Below are 19,346 nucleotides of genomic sequence, written 5' to 3' on the forward strand. Positions count from 1 at the left end.
CCAGGCAACTAGATCAGAAAAATGAGCTTGTTTGCCTTTGGCATATTGCTGCAATACACACATATCAGTACATATAGTCCAGAGAGAAAAGAGACTCATACCCTTATGTAGCTGCACTTAAGTGAAGAACTGGGTATGCTCAGTTGAAGCTTAAGGGCTGCGCCAGGGACTGAGGGCAGTGGAATCTCTTCCCAGGCAGTGTAGGAGCTGTTGGCTATGCTCTGCTAGCAGGGCTGGGAGCAGGGACTTACCGTGTTGCAATAGCTCTGCAGCTCCAGCCCTGCCACCCTCTCACAGGTCACATCCCTGACAGATCACCCTGAGCTGTCTTGCATAATACAACTATCTGTGTGTATTTGCTTACCCAAGGTCTCCAAGCACTCCACAAATACTGCTGGAGTCCTGCAGTACTCTGGCAAAACTGCCATCACCTCTTCATTTCTCCTTAGCTTGAAGGAGGCATTGAACAGAACTTATGAGCTTTTGTTCCTGTCTGCTTTACGCACCAGGCACATTGTCTTCACTGCTTGCCCTCTGCACTAGTTGAGCATCTATAGGGAGAAGAGATGCTTGGCTTCCCCTGCTGCATGGTATAAGGTGTTAGACTCCGGTCGACTGAAGTCCTTAAGCATTTATTTCAGTGGGACCACTCTTGCTCTAAAGCACCCCTAGTCAGGTGCTTACATCTGTGAATTCCTCTGAAGTGTGTAGGATGAGAACAAAATCCTCTGAAAAGGGTTTCAGATTCCCAGCTGATGTAAGACAGAGCAGCCTCACTGGAGTCCCACTAGTTTCCCACTGACAAAGACTAGCCAAGGGAGTATCTTTGTACAGGGCTGCAAAACAGCTTTGCAAGAACAAAGTGAGATTTGGACTTTGCTTGCATTGTTAGTGTGTTTGTTCAAGAATGAATTTGAAGGATAAAGGCATGGATGGTTAGTGTTTAGGAAAACGTGCTCATGACCAGTCAGTCTACTGGAGGAACTGGTAAAGGACAATTCACCTTCTGTCTCTGTTATGTACCACCCAGCAGCTAGCAAGACTTGAGGCTGCTGGTGGTAAACTGCCTTTCCTTACCCAAGAGGTACCAGAAATACTGCAGCATGTGGCTGGGGACAACAGGTCCACTTCCACCAGGGCTTTGGTAACACTTGTGGATGTACAAATGTTTGGTTTACATTTTCAACATGTATTCAAAGATGCCGTTACAGGTGGCTCAAAGAATTCTTTGGATTGTGTCTGTGGCAATATTGTTACTGATTTGCTTCTATATTATTACATTTAGAGTTCCATTTGCCTTTATAGTGGGATCTACATTCTACAGCCAGGGAGAAATGAATTCCTCAGCTATCAGTTTATAATGTATTAAGTTTCAGAATATTTTTTTAATTTCCCAAAATAATAATTGTATTACTTTTAAAACCATTAGAGAAGCCAAGAACTGAGCATAAAAGTTTCCCCCGTGCCCCCAATTTCTTTTGTATGTATCAAATACCTATACAAATTCTATATAATAGCTTTAGCTGCTCCATCAGTATATCCCATTATATAGCTAAGACTTTTAAAGCATCACATACGCTGAATCTGAAGGATGTTACCAATACCCGGTTTTCTGTGAACTCCTCTTCACCAGAGCCCCGGGGAGGGCAGGATGCAGAGGGATACTTTATGGCTCTGTACAGCCCCGTGATTTATGCTGAGCCTCGTCTCAGCAGTGCGCAGATAAATTTAGCAGAGCCCTCGTAGTACGTCGTACTTGGCTCGGGCCTCACCTCTCACACCTGCGGCCCCGAACCGAACACCGCTAGGGGAAATAGAACGAGGGGTTCGGCCCAGGGGTCCCGCAGGTGCCGGGGCTGGCGCCGAGGTGAACATGGGGTCAGGGCCGCGGTCCCGGCGCGACTGGGCTGGGCTCATCAATTTCCCGTGCTCGGTGTCTGCGTCCCGGCGTGGCACTAATGCGGAACAAATTGAGACATATCCTCTCCGTAATTAGTTCCAGCGTTTCAAAGATTTACGGTAAAATAATGGCCCGAGCCCCACCGGCCTGGCCTCTCTCGGCCCTCCGCTGCGGCGCTGGGGAGGCGGACGAGGGGCCGTGAGCTCGCCCCGCCGCTCCCGGCCGGGCCGGGGCCGGGCTGGCGGAGCCTGCAGCGGCGCGCACAGCCCGCGGGGGGCGCGGGGGGCGAGCTGATGGCGCAGACCTGAGCGGCGAAACTGGCGAAGTGAGGAGGGAGCTCCGGATGGCCCCTAGGGGCTGTTCACTGGAGAGCCGCCATCGGGTTACCCCTCGCCTCGGGGGAACCGGAATGCCCGAGCAGCTTCGCGGAGAGCTGAGTAGCGGGCACGCACCTTGTGCCGTCAAAAAAGGCTTTTTTGCCCCTGAAGGGATAACCAAAATGTCCTCTCCCCAGCTCAAAAACACGTCGCTGGCCCCTCAGCTCGAGCCCGCTTTGCCGGGGCTGCCATGCTGCCCGCGATGCTCGGCGGCGTGCGGTGGGCAGCGGGGAATGCAGGATCGGGGCCGCTGCGCAGGTGCTTCGCAGCTTTGTTTCTGTTGTTCTTGGCACTTAAATAATCAAACTCTGAACAGCTCCCTGAGTGAAAGGAGACAGATCCACTGCGCGCTGTGAGCGGGATTGGGTCGGGGATTTATCTCTGTTTAAGTCAGTTCCCACCCCCACCCCCCCAAGCCGCGAGGGGATAATTGATGAGTTTAGTATGGGGTAATAAGAGTTACCAGTCCTTAGCTGGTTGGCACGGCAGGGGAGAAAGCGGAACAGGGGAACGCCAGCTGGGGAGGTGCTTCAGCTCTGCGCGGGTTGGAGCAGGTTCCCGAGACCCTTTTGCTCGGGATCGCGTGGGACTCTCAGTAGAATAATTCTCCTCCTGGAAATATCTGTTATTTAATCTTGTACAGTGTGCCTTCGAGCACAATCGAAGATTGAGCATTATCGGGAATTAACATAGCTATGGAATAGCGAGCAAAACAATTAAGCCTGATTGCTTCCTGGCAAAGATGTGGATCGGGCCGTGTTTGCAGGGGAGAGGGCAATATGTTCCGGCCCGCCCGCGTCTAGACATCGGCAAAGAAGATGCTGTCCCCTCAGCTGCCACCTCTTTGGCCGGTGCTCTCGGCTGGGCACCGAGGCCCGGGAGCCGGCGAAGGGTTTGCGTAGACGGAGTGACTGGCATCGCGGTCGGGATCTCCGGGGAGGAGACGAGCAGGTGTCCCAGGCACGGGGAAGCAGCTTCCCCCGGCATGCCGGGGTGCTCCCCAGGGAGCTGCTGCCAGCGCTCCCGGCCGGGGCTGCAGGAGTGGGTGCCCGGGTATGTAGCGGGGCGGGGAACTCTCCCTGGCCTGGCTAGAATGGCTGCGGGAAGTAGCGCTGGCCGTTTCCAGAAGTTCCCAACCCGTCCCGGGATAGAAGGGTCAGGACTTCTCGTCCCCGGCTCGGGCTGCAGTGCTGAGGGTTTCTCCCGGGACGTCCCGGTACTCTCCCTGATTCGGAGAATCTCTGTCTCAGCCCGCCTTGTTAGCCCGAGACCGCTCCGTGCCCTGCACGCCTGAGGCGGCCCGGGAGGGTGCCGGTGCCCGGCGCTGCGCAGGGCCAAAAGGGCATCCCGCAGCTGCCGACGATATTTGCTTCCCCAGCCTCGATGAGCAAGGCGTCTGCTTGTTTTACCGCTGGAAGGGCAAGTGGGGCGAAAGTTTGGAAGGCCTTTGGCAGTTTTTCCTCCGAAGTGGAACACTGCAGACCTAAGCGATGAAGAAAACATTTTCACTTTAAGAAGATTTATCAAGCTTGGTTATTTCAAGATAAGAAACACCCCCACGCTGGTTCGAAAAACAGTCCCCTGCAGGAAAGGCTTTTTCTGTTTGTACCAGGAGAGGTCTAGTTTTCACGGGAAATTAAATACTCCTCTTAGGCTGGGCAAAGACTTCTATTTCTGTATGTCTGTTGCCCGTTTCGGACGCGGAGATGAAGAGACCAAACTCAGGGGTCGGCCCGTCAGAACCTGGCAAACCCAGCAGCCGTCCAGATCCCGCACCCCCCGCGGGTACCGGGCGGGGAGGCTGCATTGTGCGGGGAGCCCGGGGCGATGGGGAGCAGGGCCCGGAGCCGGCAGTATCCCAGGTGCTGGCCGAGGGTGGTTTAGTTTTGGGTGTACTTGTGGGAAGCTGCGGATCCTGTAAACTTAAACGATCTTTAATACCGGCAGCGATAGTCAACAAGTCTTTTCGCTAATGCGTTACACGTAGATTCCACCAATAAATAGATTCACGCATTAAAAGAGATTTGAAAAGGGAATTCTCTGAAGTTAGTTTGTAAAAATTAATGTAATTTCATAATAACAAAATCTGACAGTTTTGGTTAAAGAGTTTAAAGAGAAAATGGAACGATACTTGGCTAATCTAATAATGCTGATTTTAATCTCTTTTGTCATCGAACCCTCTGAATTTTAAAATGTCGTTTCAAGATTGGCAACGCATGCGGTAACCTTTAACGCGAGGGGGGGGGAAGGAAATACCGAAGCGTAATTTGTCGGCAGGAAGACAACGGGTTCGGTCTTTTCAGCGGCAGGTAAGTGTTTCTTCTATCAAAAAATAGACGCTGCAAAAGGAGGGAGACACGGCTGGGGAGGATGCAGCTATGCGCTGCGGGCGTTTTCGGTTTCGGTAGTGGCCGGTGAAGATGCCCAGGGGCCGGGGCGGTGCTCCCACGCGTACCCTGCGAGCACACCGCCGGCGGGAGCTGTCTCACGCGTGCTCGTAGGAGCAGCACCGCTTCCTCCCCCACCCCTCCGGTGATTATTAATTAGCAGTTCTGAAGGAAGACGGCAGGATCCCTCTCCTCACGTTTGGCGCGGCAGCGGGCTCGCCTCTGCCCCGCGTCCCACCTGGCTGCGGCAGGTACCGCCACGTCCCGCGGGTCTCTGCCGCCTGCCCCGGGGCTTCCTGCCGGTCTGGGAGGACTCCCGCGCCGCCGAAATCTCGGCATCCCTCTCTGCCGGTGCCGACCCTAAACCCGCCGAGTCGCCCGGAGGGACCGTTCGGGGATAACGGATAAGGCGTCATCGGGATCTCTGCCGCCGCCGCCGGGCTGCAAGCTGAGGAGCTGCTGTCTAGGAGGCTGGAGAGGGAAAAGAGAGTCCGGGGCTGCCCAGGAGCAGGGAGGGCCAGGTGAATCTACCAAAAGCAGGTTACTTACAGCGCTGCGATCCTCCCCCGCCTGCCTAGCCTCTTCCTTCCCACTCATACACGGGCAGGTTGGAGGGACGGGCCTGGGAGCAGGCCCACGCCGGCCCCGGGCTCATGCAAAGGGCGACCGCTCCTGTCCTCGCCGGCAGAGCTCTTGGTACCTCGGCACGGGTGGCTCGGCGCCCCCTGAGGCGAGCGCCTGGTGAGCGGGCGGAAAGACACTTTCCCCTTTCAGGGACGGGTCCGCCCGCTCCGGCTCGGATCACTTTCCCCAGCTACCGCAAGGGCGGAGGCTTCTCCGCCCGGTCCCGGAGCTTGCGACTCGGCCGCTTTCGGGAGTCCCCACAGACACGGCCGGACCTGTTGGGGAAGTCATCCACATGTACTTACTGGCCACCTGGATCCCGCTAACAGTCGCGCAAGTCTCTCCTAAAGAGAAGGGACGTTAGCGTGAGATTTAGTGGCACTTGCACCAGAAGAAGGGTGGGAGTGATGTGTAGGGAGATATATTCTCCCATAGTAACCTCTCCCCCTCCATCCCCGGCTCTCCTTGTCCCCCTTTCTCCTCCCCCACGTGTCTGTCCGGCTGGGTTCAGCAGAGCTGGCTGTGGGCAGCCCCTTGGCGGAGGTTGTGTGAATGGAGGATCGGCGTGGCTGACTCCTCCTCCCCTGCAAGCGCCTCTATTTGAGCTTTGCAAAGTTGAGGGCGAGCAAGCATCCGAGGTTAGGCGTGCGAAGAGGCTGTGCCCCCCTTGCACGGACAGACGGACACGCGCAGGCAGGCGGGCAGACACACGCGGACGCAGACACACGCACACCCCTCCCTGCCCGGCCCTGCGCTGGGAGCGGGTGCAGCCCCGGAGGCGATCCTGGAGAACAACCTTTCCCTGTCGCTGTTGCCGGCTCCCGCCGGGCTGGACCCGGGGAGCTGCGTGCCGGATCAAACCTCTCCTAAAGGGCTGAGCTCGCCAGCCTGGTGCCTGCAGCCGGAGCCGGCCTCCGGCTTGGCGGGCAGAGGCCAGGTGTCCTGGAACAAGTGCGGCCCAGGGACAGACTGGCTGCCTGGCGGAAGGCAGAAGGTCTGCGAGCAGATGGGCTCCGATGTCCGAGACCTCAACGCGCTGCTGCCCTCTGTGCCCTCTCTGCCGGGCAACAGCAACTGCACCATGCCGGTGAGCAGCGCAGCGCAGTGGGCTCCCGTCCTGGACTTCCCCCCTGGGGCCTCCTACGGCTCTCTGGGGGCGCATTCCTTCATCAAGCAAGAGCCGAGCTGGAACGGGTCGGACCCGCACGAGGAGCAATACCTGAGCGCCTTCACCGTCCACTTCTCCGGTCAGTTCACGGGCACGGCAGGGGCTTGCCGCTATGGGCCCTTCGGCGCCCCGCCGCCCAGCCAGCCGCCCTCCGGCCAGGCGAGGATGTTCTCCAACGCGCCCTACCTGCCCAACTGCCTGGAGAGCCAGCAAGCGATCCGCAACCAGGGTAAGGTCAGAGCTGCCTGGCTCGGGGGGAAGCCCCCGGAGCCGCCCGCTTGGCCGGGCCGGGCAGCGCTGGATGTAAACACGGAGCTCAGCCTTTCTCCGTAGGGGCCGAGCAGGGTTAAGCGGGCCAGCCCTTCCATGCCTCTTTTCCTTTGCCTGGGCGGCAGCCACTTCGCTCCGAGGGGGCTCTAGAAGCCAGGACGTGCTCGCCCGCAGCCCGCTGCTCTGCCAGGAGGGCTGGACCTTCAGGGCCTTCTCCCGGTCGGAGCAGCCTCCCGCCTGCTTGTTCGGGCTGGGAATGGCGCCGGTGCCGGAGTGGATGTGGGGCTGGTGCCCCAAGACAATTTCCTCAGCGAGTCTATGGGGGGGTGGGAAGAGGGTGTACCTCCAAACCCCATCCCGAATCCGAAAACCGCTGTCCGCACGTTAGTGCTTTCAAGCCCTTTAGAGAATTATGCACTGAGTGCCCCAGGCCGTGACTTACCTTCAACATCCCCGGGGCCGAAATCGACTGCTCTGTCTCTCGCGGCGGCTGAGAAATTCCCGTGGGCTGCACGGCAGGGAGATGGATGGGTCATTCCCTGCCTGTGGTACCGGGATCACTGTCTAGTCGTTTTTCTTCCAGTGGCTGCAGTACAAATATTTGCGGGTGCAAGCGGAGGAGGAGGAAGGAAAGGGGGCGAGCTTGCCCGGGGCCTTTCGGGTCTGCTTCCCTCTCCTTCAGCTCTCCCGGAGCAGTCTGACCGAGGGGGGTCCGGCCGTCGCGCCTGCAGGCGGAGGGAAGCGCGGCGAAGGGCCGGAGCGGAGTCCTAGGCTGTGTGTTAGCTGAGGCCGGCGAGGCGGCCCGGGGCGACGTTTGCAGTGCGGAGAGGTAACGGCGGCCGTGGGGAAGTGTTTGTTCAGCTGCACGGCCGAATACGGGCCTCCTTCGGGCAGGGCATCCCGGTGCCACCGCTCCACTGCCTTCGTTTCCCGGCCCCTCTGGCTGCCCGGCGCAGGGTGCACAGCTAACGTGAGGAACCGCAGAGCGGGGCGCCGGGGTCTTGCCGCCGAGACCGGCTGAGGAGGTGGGCAGCAGCTCTGGCACTCCGCGGCAGCGTCGGCCTAGCCGGGCCGGCGGAGGGGCACCCGAGCTGCTGCCTACCCTGCGGGACTACGAGGTCCGCCCGGGAGCGGCCTGTGATCTCTCCAACACAGAACGCGGCGGATCAGGGAGCTCTGCCGGGGAAATCCCGAAGACATATAAAAGGATTTCAGATATAGTAGAGGATTTGTAATGGCTGGGCACAAATAGCGACGGGAAGGTGCAGAGGAGGGTGAGGGAAATAAGCGCTGCTCTGGGTGTGTGTAAGGAGGTGGAAGAGGGGAAAAAATACCTGCGACCCCGCACCATCCTGTCGCTTGAGTTTAACCACCCCAGAGAGAAACAGGGCCTTTAACGCACCGAAACACTGAACCGGTGCCGGGCTTTACTTGGTCCCCGGCTCTGTGCGGGAGGCGCTCGGTCTGCGGCGCAAAGGCCCGCACACAGACCACTTTGCGTGCCCCAGAGCCGGGGCCCAGTGGCCGTACTCTTATCTTAGCACCTCCCGGGCCAGGCCGGTTGGATCGAGACCCTATGAGAGCGGTGTCCCGCTCCTCCCGTGATCCGCCGGGCCTGGAGACTCCGCTAAGCTCGGGGCTGCTCCGCACATGAACAGCACCGCCGCTTAGCCATAGCTGTGTTCGGCGTCGACACGCAGCAAACTCCTTCGGCAAGGAGGAATTCGGCAAAGAGCCTTTGATTTCCTTTTTTTTTTTTTTTTTTTATGTGTGTGTGTATGGATAAAGTGTTCTTCCTTTGGATCTCTCAAGGCTGAACTCCTGGGTTGTTTCTTTTAAGCCGGTTACTCCGACCGTGGGAAAGACGCTACCTTGGCTCTGCGGTGACACTTCTGCCAAGCCTGGGGTGCTGTGGGGGTTAGGGAACTAAAGCTTTGAAACCTCTGCCCAGTTTTCCTCTCCTCGTTCACCTCTTTCATCCAGCTGGGCTCCTCCAACAACTGGACGCCTCCAGTTCTCCACCAGATGTACAACTTTCAATTATTTTCAGCACATCTTAATCAGGACTGTCTCTGATAATGCCCTAATTAAAGAGACCTCACTATCGGCAGCTCGATTCAGAGCTCAACTTTCTTATCACATTCCTGAAGCTTTGGGTCAGGCAACACCGGAAAATGCGGCCAAAACCTCGTTCTGCTCCGAGCTGAATTTTGAAGGTCACCGAAAGTCCGCGCCGGGCCAGGAGTAGTGTGGAAAGTGTTAGTGTTTGCTGAAAGTTAAAAAAGAAGCGGAGGAAAACGGGGAAAAGGGAGTTGAAGGTTGAGGCTCTGCCCTGAGGGCTAAGGAGAGAGAAGCAGCTGTGGGATGGGAGCTCGTGAGGTACTGGCCTGTCATCGCTGCCGCAGCGAGGCAGAGCTGGGATCCTGGGGCGAGGGGATGTGGGACAAGCCAGCCCCACAGCCTCAGCGGCGGCTTACATTCCTCGCGAAAGGGAATGTTTCAAAGGATTATTTCTTTCGCCCTCTTCCCCCGTGCCCGCCCCCACCCCATTGCTCCCGTCGTTGCTCCAGCGCAAGGTTAACGAAGTTATGTAATGTTGCTAGATCTAGGCTGTCTGCACAGAGAATGAAATCGAGAAGCAACAGTCGCACCCCTTTTTTGCCTCTCCAGTTTATTCTCTTTGCTTCCCCCTGTGATATATATCGATCGATCGGCGGTTGCGATGCAGAGCCGAGCACCCAGCACCCAAGGGAGCTGAGAGAGCAGCCTGAAAACAGCCCAGGAGTGCTTCCTCTGGACTGACAAAATCCTCCCCGGCCACAAGCCACTTCCCGACGGGCGGGGAGGGAGTGCCCCGGCTGGACAAGTGGGGTTAGGGGGGACGAGCACTGCTGCGTTTTGTTTCTTTTCCCAGCCCCGGCAGGACTTTTTTTGGTTTGTTGTTTTGGAAGAGTGACTCTCAGAGCAGCTCGGCTCTCGGGGTAAACGCTGATGAGCCGAGAAGCCTCCGAGATAATATTACTTTGTAATTACTTTTTTAGCTGAGTTGTTTAGCCAGCTCCAAGTCATTAATGAAAGCTGGTGTCCAAGCACCTGATTTACGGTTTGGTGTCGGCCCGGGGTCAGCAGAGGTGGGTGCTTTCCATCTAAATCTGCTCGGTGTAGGAAACAAAATAAGTTGTTTATTATTTGGGAGAGCAATTTTCGCTGAAAGGAGGAGTTTTATTTTTGCATGTAACATTCCGCCTCTTTATTGCAGACTCTTCAGAACGCGGCTTAAAAAAAAAAAAAAAAAAAAAAAAAGATTAAAGGGTAACTTCTAAATTGGAAACGGCAGAGGAGTACACTGAGCAGATGGGAACCTTCCTCTTTAATATGAGCAACAACTAATGAAAACATCCTTTTTATTACCGAAGCCGATCCGTTCTCTTTAAAGGCGGACGAGACTTCCGACTTTCCGCCCGTCGGAGCGGGCTGCCTGGCGCGCCTCTCTCCACGACGGGGGGGGTTCCATCGGGGTCCATGGTGGTCCCACCGGGCTTCCACCACTCCGGCCCGCAGCCTTGCAAAGTGCATGTGCTGGGAGATGAACGGAGCGACACTCGTTGTCGTTTTCCTCATGGTGGGCGGACAGCAGCACCGGGGGAGATGAGCGTGGTGCAACAACCGGCTCCTCTTCTCGACGCCCGCCCGAGGAGGCTTGGCGGGAGGAGGGGGGGACTGGCGGCCGAGCGAACCCAAGGAACGTCCTAACCCCTCAATGCTCGCTCCCTCGGCAGGTTACAGCACCGTGGCGTTTGACGGGACCCCCAGCTATGGCCACACGCCGTCGCACCACGCCGCCCAGTTTACAAACCACTCCTTCAAACACGAGGACCCCATCAGCCAGCAGCCCTCGCTAGGTAATGTCAGCCTCGCGGGGTCCCGGCCCGCAGGGCAATCCGGTGTCATGCCGCTGCCCCACTGCAGTGCTGTCGCAGAGCTAGAGCTTCTCAGGCCCGGGGGACGGGGCCCTGCAGCCCCCTCCGCAGCGTGGGGTTGACCTTGTGCCACTCTCTCCGCAGGGGAACAGCAGTACTCGGTGCCTGCTCCTGTGTACGGCTGTCACACCTCCACCGACAGCTGCACTGGCAGCCAGGCCTTGCTCCTCCGGACCCCTTACAACAGGTACCTTGCCTTGCCTTCTCTTGCGCTAGTCGTGGTCTCCCCCCTGCGTGCCGTCCCAACGACTTTCTCCTTTCGGCAATGAAACAGATCTGTGTTTTCCTTTCTCAAAAGAAACAAAGATTCAAGCGTTAAAAACAAACAAACAGACCCAAACCAAATCCCCACGAAACAAAAAAGGACACTGCACCTTCCACCCTGAGCCACACCGTATCTCAGAGCTTTGCGGGGCCTCCTGCTCACCCCGGGCCAGGGTTTGCGGGGTCCGTAGCCGCTCGGCGCTGGCACTGCGTCAACCGCCCCCCAGGGCTCGGGCACTACCCGTTCGGGGATCCTCGCTCCGGCGGCAGGTGCCGACTGCCTCCGGAAAGCGGGAGCCGGGCTGCCTCGTCTGTGTTCTCTCTTCATCAGCCCCTGGGGGAAACGCCCGGGGTCGCCTAAACGCTGCTCCAGGGCATCTCTCACTGCCCGGGGCAGACGTGGGCACTGCAACTCCCCTTGGCTCACGCTGCACAGTGGGGATAGCCCGCTCAGGCCACAGGATCCCTGTACCTTCAACCCACTCCGCTCTGGGATTCTCCCAGCCGCTCTTCCTCCAGGCCGGGAAGATGTGAGAGAGCTCGCTGGTAAGCAGCAGCGATGGGCAGAGTGTGGTACAGGCAATTAAAATGCAGCCGTGTCCAGGGGCTTTGGCTTGCAGAGCAAGAGCCCTTCTGATGGCTCCCAGGAGCCACGGGGAATGACCTGCAGGGAGGTTGTTTATTGAAAACGGGACAATAAACCTGTCGGGTTTCCCTGCGGGGAGAAAGGTGCGCTTGGAGCCTTGCTGCAGGCACGAGCCCTCCTGGGCTAGTAGACGGGTCCTTTCCAAGCGTGGCTTCCCATTCTCTTCGGTCTGGCATGGGGGCTGGGAGTGTCTCTCGCAGTTTTACAACATGTTTAGTGAGCAAAGAAGTTCCCCAGAAATTATTCTTCAACTTTTTGTGAACTTGGGGCCAGTCCCTTAGCTCGGAGTTGCTAAGTGACCCTCGCACACAAAACAATATGTGCCTCCGTGAAGGAAGAGGCGAGCGGCTGCTCTTGTAGGCCGGTTATATCATCTCTGCTTAATCAACACTGGATGTGGGACAACAAAATTCTGTCACTTCCAGAAGCCACTTTGCTAGTGAACGTGAGCTGACGTCAAGGGAAGGAGGGAATGAGGTAATGAAGGAAGGAAAGAAGCCTACCCAGAGAGATTAGCTTGCCGAATAATTGGCGGGACGAGCTCCTGCGCTGGAACGGCAGAGTTTGCTCGGGGAAAACTATAAATATGGTTTGCAGGGGGGCTTGGGCTGGCCGCTCCCCCGCCCAGCCGGCACTTGCCCAGCTCCCGTGTCGGGACTCCCGGCGGCAGCAGCACCGCGGGCGCTGTCCCATGTGGCAATTTGTACGCTTAGCAGAGAGGGCCCCGTCCCGGCAGGTGTGATTCCGATAGGAAAAGCGCTGCTTGTGCCGAGAGCTCCCTCCTCCGTGTGTCTGTCCGTCGGTGGCGTCGGAGGGGGGAAAGCCCAGGCAGCATCGCTCCCGGGCAGCCGCCTCCCGGCTAGGGCTCCAGGATCTGCACCCCAGCACTAACAGGCAGCGCGACGATACCGGAACGGTTTCTGCCCGACCTTGGCTTTGGTCTGCTCCGTCCCCGGGGAGGTTTGCTACTTCCTTCGGTAGGATAAGGATTTAAGCCCTTAAATCTCACACTTGTACCGCATGGAGGGCAGCTCGCGTCACACAGAGCTTCAGCATCCAAGCCCGAGCAGAGGGTGACTCCCTTATCCCCTCCCGCATACATTCAGAAGCATCATGAAAAACGGTGTTGCTACTACAAGTGCACTTCCTAGGAAGTGTTGTCAAGAAAGGGGATGAGTAGTTACGGTGCAGAAACGGACGCGACTCCTTAGCCACTTCTCCAGCGGCCTGATAACCGAACGCCTGTCTTAATCCACGTTTATATTGATTTGGCCAAACCGCCATTATTAATTTTTTAAAGATTGTACTTATTTTCTACCCACTCTGTGCAGTTTTCTCTGGCTTTTCGCCATTCAGGCCAAGTCTGCCAGCTCTGCTTTGACAGCGGATGGCTCGGTGGCCGCGTCTGAGCGGAGAGGCCGGCAGGGATGGATGGGGTAGGGGGGCGCATGGCACTGTTGTGCGGGGTGCGCACCCCCGGAGTGACGCCCTTGTCTCTCCTCTCACCGGCTAAGGACGGTAGCCCGTCCCCGCTCGCTTTTAGCAGTGCGGCGAGCTCGGGAACTGGAAGTGTTTGGAACCAGAGGTGTTGCTTCTATCCACGGCGGGATACAACAGGCGGTGTTCGCCCTGCACCACCCTCCTCGGGTAGCGCACGGGAGTCCTTTGAGATCCCCATCCACCCCATCCTGGCCGAGGCTTGGGGTCCGCCGGCTGCCGCAGGGCCATTGCTCCCATATCCCCGTCTCTCTGCTGCGCCAACCCAAGGGGAGGCGGGAGGGACCCATCTCGTGACTTTCTTTCTTCCCCCTCCTCGTCGCCCCACCGCTGCAAGGGACCGCCGCGAAGCCTGCCGGCTTCCCCGCCAGGGAGTAACGGGGGTGAGAGGCAGGGTCCTTGGCCCAAGGTAGCAGGAGGTACCCTAAGGCTGGAGAGCTTTTTTATTTCCCCCATACCCAGGCAAAAGCTCTCGGGAAGGGGGCAGCTTGAAAGAAACGGTTAAATGATCGTAATTCTTTTACTAGGAAGGGAAAGTATCTCCGTAATCTCTCGCCTCGGCAACTGCTTGCTCTCGGTTTATAGCGCAGCCCGCCCCCCTGCCAAGGAGCGCTGCGGCGGTGGTTGATAGCTGGATAGGGATGACAAACCCGCGCAGATTGCAAGTGTGCATTAGATGACTAGCGTTTGTGGGACTATTAAAATGGTGATGTGAACTTTTCTACCTCGCGCTGTTTAATGTAGTAAACATGCTCGATGTTGAAAATTTACTGTGAGTCACACTTAAAAAGACTTTAAAAGTGGAGGAGTCTCGGTGCAGATTATAGCTCTTTCTGTGCCGAGGTCAAGAACTCGGTAATACTGCAATGCAGGCCAAAACAAACTCTATATGATCTACTACTGGTTTCCTTTTGAGTTCCCTTTTTGCTCAGCTTTGACTTCCTTTTATTCCACTCCAATTTACATTAATCCCCGTTGTAGAAATGTGTCCGTCCCCCCTCCCCCCTTCCTCTCGTTTCTCTTTAAAAGGATCTCTGTAATGAAAATAAGTTATTTTTAGTGTCTTCTCTGTTGCCGTTTGGAGGGCCAAGGATTCAGATTGGAATAGGGGCAGGCGGATCCCCGGGGAGCCCGCTTTCCTTCTCATCATTCAAACTTCACCCAAAAACGAGATTTCGAGAGGAGCAGTTAATTCCATGAGATGATCTCACTGTACTGTCTATAACAAACCATGGCAAGGCGTAAATGGAGTCATGGGTGTCCTGCTCTCTGTCCCGTGCTAGATGTGAGATGTTCAGTCACGGTGGCCCTGGGCATGGTTTACAGATAGTGCCTGGGCTATCCAGGCTTTTTGAGGTGCAAACCTCGCAGGGCCGTGTGCTCAGCATCTCCACAGAAAACAGATCTCTCCCCTTGGCCACTGCCGGCAGCAGAGCTGGCACCGGCCCCCTCTGCACCCGGCTGAAGCGTATGGGGGTGCCCCTCTGGGGACACCCAGGTGCCAGGGCACAGCCCACCCGGGGCGTGCCGAAAGGTCCGAGCGCATCCCGCAGGGCCTCAAGTCAAACCTGTCCCTCACCCCAGTCTGGAGAGCGCCTCCCCCGGCCGCGGCGCCAGGGGGGTCTAAGCGGGACTGGAGTGGGGTCCGAGCCGGCCGCCTGCTGCCCCGGCACTCGCTCCTCTGACTGCCGCCTCACCGCAACTGCTGCGGGCGGCCGGGGAGGGCCGAGGGCTGCGGGTCTTTCCTGAGGCCACCCGACCCGGAGGGACCGAGTGCGGCAGAGCAGGGTTCGGCCTCCCCGGGCGCCTCCAAAGGCTGCAGCCAGCCCAGACTCCGCAGCTGAGCTGCCATCGGAGCTGTATACCCAGGGGCAAACCGGGCAGAGCGGGCGTTCGTTAGACGGGGCGCGGGGCGGTGTAAGCCGCGGCTTCCCCTCGCCACTGGACGGGCGCTGGTTTAAGAGCTGTGTGGTGCGGTTCGGCTCGGACACCGTCACCCGCAGGCGGCAATGCAATACAGTGGCTGCGAGGTCGTGACAAGATGAGTAAGTGCATTGCTTTATGAAAAAGCAAAGGAGGGGGAAAAGTGGATATTGTGGGGGAGGCTCTTATAAATGAACTGTCAAGCGAAAGAAAGTTAAAGGGAAATCTCCTGCTGTAAATGCATCGGGCGGGCACTTCTAATAAAAATCACGGTCCTGGAGGAATTAATTACAGCAGCATTACAGGAAGAATTCGTGGAATTGCAAAACGTGGTTGGCACAGACCAGCACGGGCTGCTATTGCGAATGGGGAAACTGCAGGAGAGTTGAACAATTCCTGGGCTGATATGCGGGACATTGTAGTAGCATAATAGCACTTCAGACACACGGATGAATAATAGCGTCCAGTGATACTGACAAATGATATTGTGCATACTTCGAGATTGAAGTCACTTAATTTGTTTTTATATGCAGAAGCTTCCCACTGGAATCTGACTTTTTTAGGTCGCTTCTACCTGCCACGAAGAAAAAAAAAAAAAATAAGGGGAAGAAATGCCTTTCTCTCCTACCAGAGTGACAGAAATTCGCCGCGTAAGGCCAGCGAGCGGAGATGTCATTAATCAACCTACGGGGAGACCTGCACGGGCCGCAGGCCGCCGTTCCGGGAGCGCGCCCTGAGCCCTCCCCGGGCAGGGCGCGGAGTAGGGCCCCCCGAGCCGCGGCCACGGCCCCTGCTCGGCAGCGGGGGCTCTCTGGGCTCCTGCTGCCCGCATTTGGAACGCGCCCGCTCCAGCGGCGAGCTCCTCTTATCGCGCAGCCACTCCATTTTTCTCTGGCTTGTCAAGCCCCTCTGTGTAGCAACATCCATCAGGAGTCACGATAGCTGTTCCGCGCCATTAGCCGCATGGTCCCTCTCCCTCCCGCTTACACCCGCTGACGGAGCTGCCCCTTTCGAAACGATAACCCTCGCCGGGAGCCCGCCGGGCCGCCCATAGTCGTTTCATTCATTTCAGTATGTCAATATGGGATAGGGCTTTTCTGCAAGGAAAATTTGTATGTCTCCACTCCCATCTATTTCCAAATCAACAGACTTGCTGATCCAAAGAGGCTCCTGGAGCCACAGCCATTCTTTTTTTTTTCTCGGTTTCCTTTTAATTTATATTTTAAATTCGCAACACATCGATAAAACGAATTATATAAAATATATTAACTTTCTGCTATTATATATTGAAAACCAATAACAAAATGTCGCTGTCTTGACAAATTGGTTTTTATTTGATCGATGTGACGTTAGTTCTAATTTTCCGTACTTTCACAACAGTGACAATTTGTACCAAATGACCTCACAGCTTGAGTGCATGACATGGAATCAGATGAACTTGGGATCCACGCTGAAGGGGTAAGGTGCTCTATTCCTTTTAAATTTCTTGCCCTTGCATAGCTGTGTTGCTGAGCTAACTCCATCTTTTATTTCACGACTTGGATCCGGTCACTAGCACGAAAAGCTACGGACAGTCCCGACAGCGGCGCATCCTCTGGCCAGAGTGACTGCGGTTTTCACAAACGGGAAATGGGGCTTTGGGGTGCTGCCTGGTTCAGGGTTACGAAGTGAAGCCATAGGTACGAGCGACTCGTCTTGCTCTGCCACGGGACTCCACTGGGGCAGGGCCGGTCCCCGGGGCCAGTCCCGGCAGGACAGCAGCGGCCCCTCCGTGCTCTCCTCGTCGAGTTGTCGCCTATTCCTACCATCCCTCTTCCCTTTCCCTCCCTTCGCCAGGCCCTGCGTCCTGTGTCCCGGCCCTGCCGCCTCCCGGCTTCCTTCCTCCAGGCCATTGTCGCCCTCCCACCTGCCGGGAAGAGGCTCCGGCCCGCCTCCCCCGCGGGGTTTCCTGCCGCTGGGCGGGCAGGAAAGGCCCCGAGGCGCCGCGGGGCCCCGCCGGGGTGGCTGCCGTGGGGCGGGGGGGAACCGTGCTGCGGGCTGGCCCCCAGCCTACAGCTGCCCCGGGCCCGGCGCTGGGGCCACGGCGGGGTGCTGGGGAGGACAGGGAAGGGGTCAGCAGGGCGGCAAAGAGCTCTCGGGCCGGGACTGGGGCCGCTCCGCTCGGCAGCCGGTGCCCGGTGCCTCTAGTAGTCCTGGCACTAGGGGGGCGCGAGAGAGGACCGAGCTGGTCTGGTGCGTTACCGTATCTTCACCTTGTTTCACCTGCCATGAGCAAAAGCCACCTTTTGTCCTTAGCCAAGGTAAAGCCAAAGATTGCCTGCTCTGCTCCGAGTAGGTAACTGGCCTTGGTTAAGGCCTACCTCTGCCAAAGGTAGGTATCACCAAATTGCTGTGAGATCTCAGTGTCTAAGTGTGGGCAGCCTCAAGTGTACAACAGGAGAGGTCTAGAAAAGCCCATACAGACCTATGCTTTCATGTAGTTATCCATAAACATGGAAAGCTGCTTCAAGATGGACTTTGTGTACCATGCTGTAGTGTGATAAAGGAAAAAATATTATGGGTTTGCTTGTAGTTCATTCACAAATGGTGTTTGAAGGTTAGAGGGAGAAGATAGTAGCATATTGAACTATCTATAGTGAAATGAATGGGAGAATTAAGCCTGCAGAGCTCTCTCAAGGAGCTCTCTGGTCGGAGAAGATCCCCAAGTCTTTCAGCTGTGTACAGTTCAGTGTCTTTGCTGCCAGTCCTCTCTTTTTAAAGGTTATTTCCTACTTTATTTTTTCCAAAAGTGTTTTTGATTTCCTTTTTAAGCTGTACCCTTTAAAGATCAGTCATTACAATATTAGACACTGTTTTGTCTCTTCTGGAGAAAATGTCCTGCAGAATGGAGAAACATATCAACCTTGACTGAGGTCCAAGTTATTAAGGCAAGGAAGACATTATTCTTTGGGGAACTCAGTGAAAAAAAAAAGACACAATAGAAATATTAAAGGAGTACTGAACAAAATAAATGGCTTCTTACTTGTCCAGAAGTCAGACTGTTAGCAGTGTAAAGTATGTGACCTAGGATGCATGAAAGGGGTGGGGGGAGAAATCAAGATTAATGATGTATGGTAAAGCAAAGCTGAAAGTTTTGGTATAGGCCAGGATTGTAGAATCTGTGGAAAATCAGTGCTAGACATAGCCTCATCACTAGTAATATGAGCCAAAATAGTTATCTGTCTTTTCTGGCTGAGAGTCACAACACGCAGTACCTCCAGTCTCAGTTGCCATGAACATAAGGTATTCTTCCCAAGATTTACATCTTTAAAATATATGAACTGTTCATAAGTGATTCCCAGGCGTTTAGTATTTCAGATGCTTTTCTCAATCTTGTAGTTGTAATTCAAGAATTTTGGAATCGATCTTTCTGTTGAAATATGGAGCTTCTAGATTGCGTCCAACGATGACAGTCCTTGTTTAGCTCCTTGCCTTGGGTTCTCCCCAGCACTTCTTCCTGGCCTTGTTAAGAGTTCTGCACATCATAAGGAGGTTGAAGACATTACCAGGAGGTTCTGCAAATCGCTAGAGATCTCTACAATACATAGAACTTCTAGGTCATACACTTTACACCTGTCAGCAGACCAGCTCAGCAGATTGCTTTCTGGGTTCCTCTTCAGCATAAGTTTAATATACTGGAATGAAGCTGTCACCACCCATTTCAGGTAGAGTTAGCTAGCGGCTTCTGTGCTTGAGTTATCTAGCAATTTATCTGGGAGCATTCTGGTTTTTAGCTGTTTACATTCTTGCCAATGTTTGCCTCATCTCCTCACTCCAGATTATAAGTTTGGAATTTGGCAAGGAATACTGTCAGGTGGCCAAAGTTGTGTCCTTCTCAGGTATTGTGAAGGTCATTCCCACTGGGCTGCAAGCTTATGAACAGTCCTGTTTGTGCGTGTTCAGAAGCAAGAGTCTGGCACCTAACGTATTGTATTAATTTATCTGCTCAGAGCCTGCTTTAGCCCATGGCTTTAAGGCTTTAGAAGACTGTTCATCCTGGTTGTTTTTTCCTCTAAAGATATTTTAATGTTTAAACATCTAGGGATGTTTTAATGTTTCTTCATCTTGGTGAGTTTTAGTCTTTGAGTGCTTTCAGCAGGTGTAAGCATAAGGAAGTGCAGAAGGCACGGCTGGAGTGACAGAGGTGCGCAGTAAAAGGTATGGAGTGGAGTGCCTGGCCAGCCACTGCTAAGTGGTGTAGAGAGACACGTAAGGTGATTAGAGGTGTCTCCTGGCAGAGTACATCAGCGTGATAGACTGGCAGGGAAGGG

The 19,346-nt window shown here is 55.7% G+C and overlaps 2 protein-coding genes across 14 annotated transcripts in view; one reads left to right on the forward strand and one right to left on the reverse strand.

Annotated features, from left to right (window-relative positions):
- WT1 (WT1 transcription factor) overlaps positions 1-19,346 on the forward strand; it is an 84,521-nt gene that overhangs the window by 44,686 nt on the left and 20,489 nt on the right. For 2 of the 9 annotated variants that reach the window (XM_065683243.1, XM_065683244.1), the window contains exons 1-4: positions 5,940-6,685; positions 10,506-10,628; positions 10,791-10,893; positions 16,417-16,494. In XM_065683243.1, the coding sequence (XP_065539315.1) occupies positions 6,295-6,685; positions 10,506-10,628; positions 10,791-10,893; positions 16,417-16,494 (695 nt within the window). In that variant the 5' untranslated portion in view covers positions 5,940-6,294. Of the gene's footprint in view, positions 1-5,939; positions 6,686-10,167; positions 10,349-10,505; positions 10,629-10,790; positions 10,894-16,416; positions 16,495-19,346 lie in introns of those variants that run through there. The other 7 variants (XM_065683241.1, XM_065683242.1, XM_065683245.1 and 4 more) reach the window with 5 other exon arrangements.
- On the reverse strand, positions 2,891-7,880 carry LOC136016285 (uncharacterized). 5 transcript variants are annotated; one of them, XM_065683251.1, is made up of 5 exons: positions 7,169-7,880; positions 6,928-7,042; positions 5,214-5,563; positions 4,903-5,135; positions 2,891-3,760 (listed from the first exon to the last, which is right to left on the reverse strand). In XM_065683251.1, the coding sequence occupies exons 4-5, from the start codon at positions 5,001-5,003 to the stop codon at positions 2,971-2,973; spliced, it is 891 nt and encodes a 296-aa protein (XP_065539323.1). In that variant the 5' UTR covers positions 5,004-5,135; positions 5,214-5,563; positions 6,928-7,042; positions 7,169-7,880; the 3' UTR covers positions 2,891-2,970. The 5 variants fall into 5 exon arrangements, with proteins under 5 accessions (XP_065539323.1, XP_065539324.1, XP_065539325.1 ...); XM_065683252.1 differs by lacking the exon at positions 6,928-7,042 and having other exon boundaries at positions 7,169-7,879; XM_065683253.1 differs by lacking the exons at positions 6,928-7,042; positions 7,169-7,880 and adding an exon at positions 5,728-5,746.

This window comes from Lathamus discolor, chromosome 6, assembly GCF_037157495.1.
Source record: "Lathamus discolor isolate bLatDis1 chromosome 6, bLatDis1.hap1, whole genome shotgun sequence".
NCBI lineage: Eukaryota > Metazoa > Chordata > Aves > Psittaciformes > Psittacidae > Lathamus > Lathamus discolor.

Excerpts from the sequence above, each read along its gene's own strand:
- LOC136016285 (XM_065683251.1), bottom strand. The coding sequence starts at position 5,003 with ATGCCGAGATTTCGGCGGCGCGGGAGTCCTCCCAGACCGGCAGGAAGC. Across the intron at positions 3,761-4,902 it reads GCGGTACCTGCCGCAGCCAG|GTCTGCAGTGTTCCACTTCG; the intron begins GTGGGACGCGGG and ends TTCATCGCTTAG.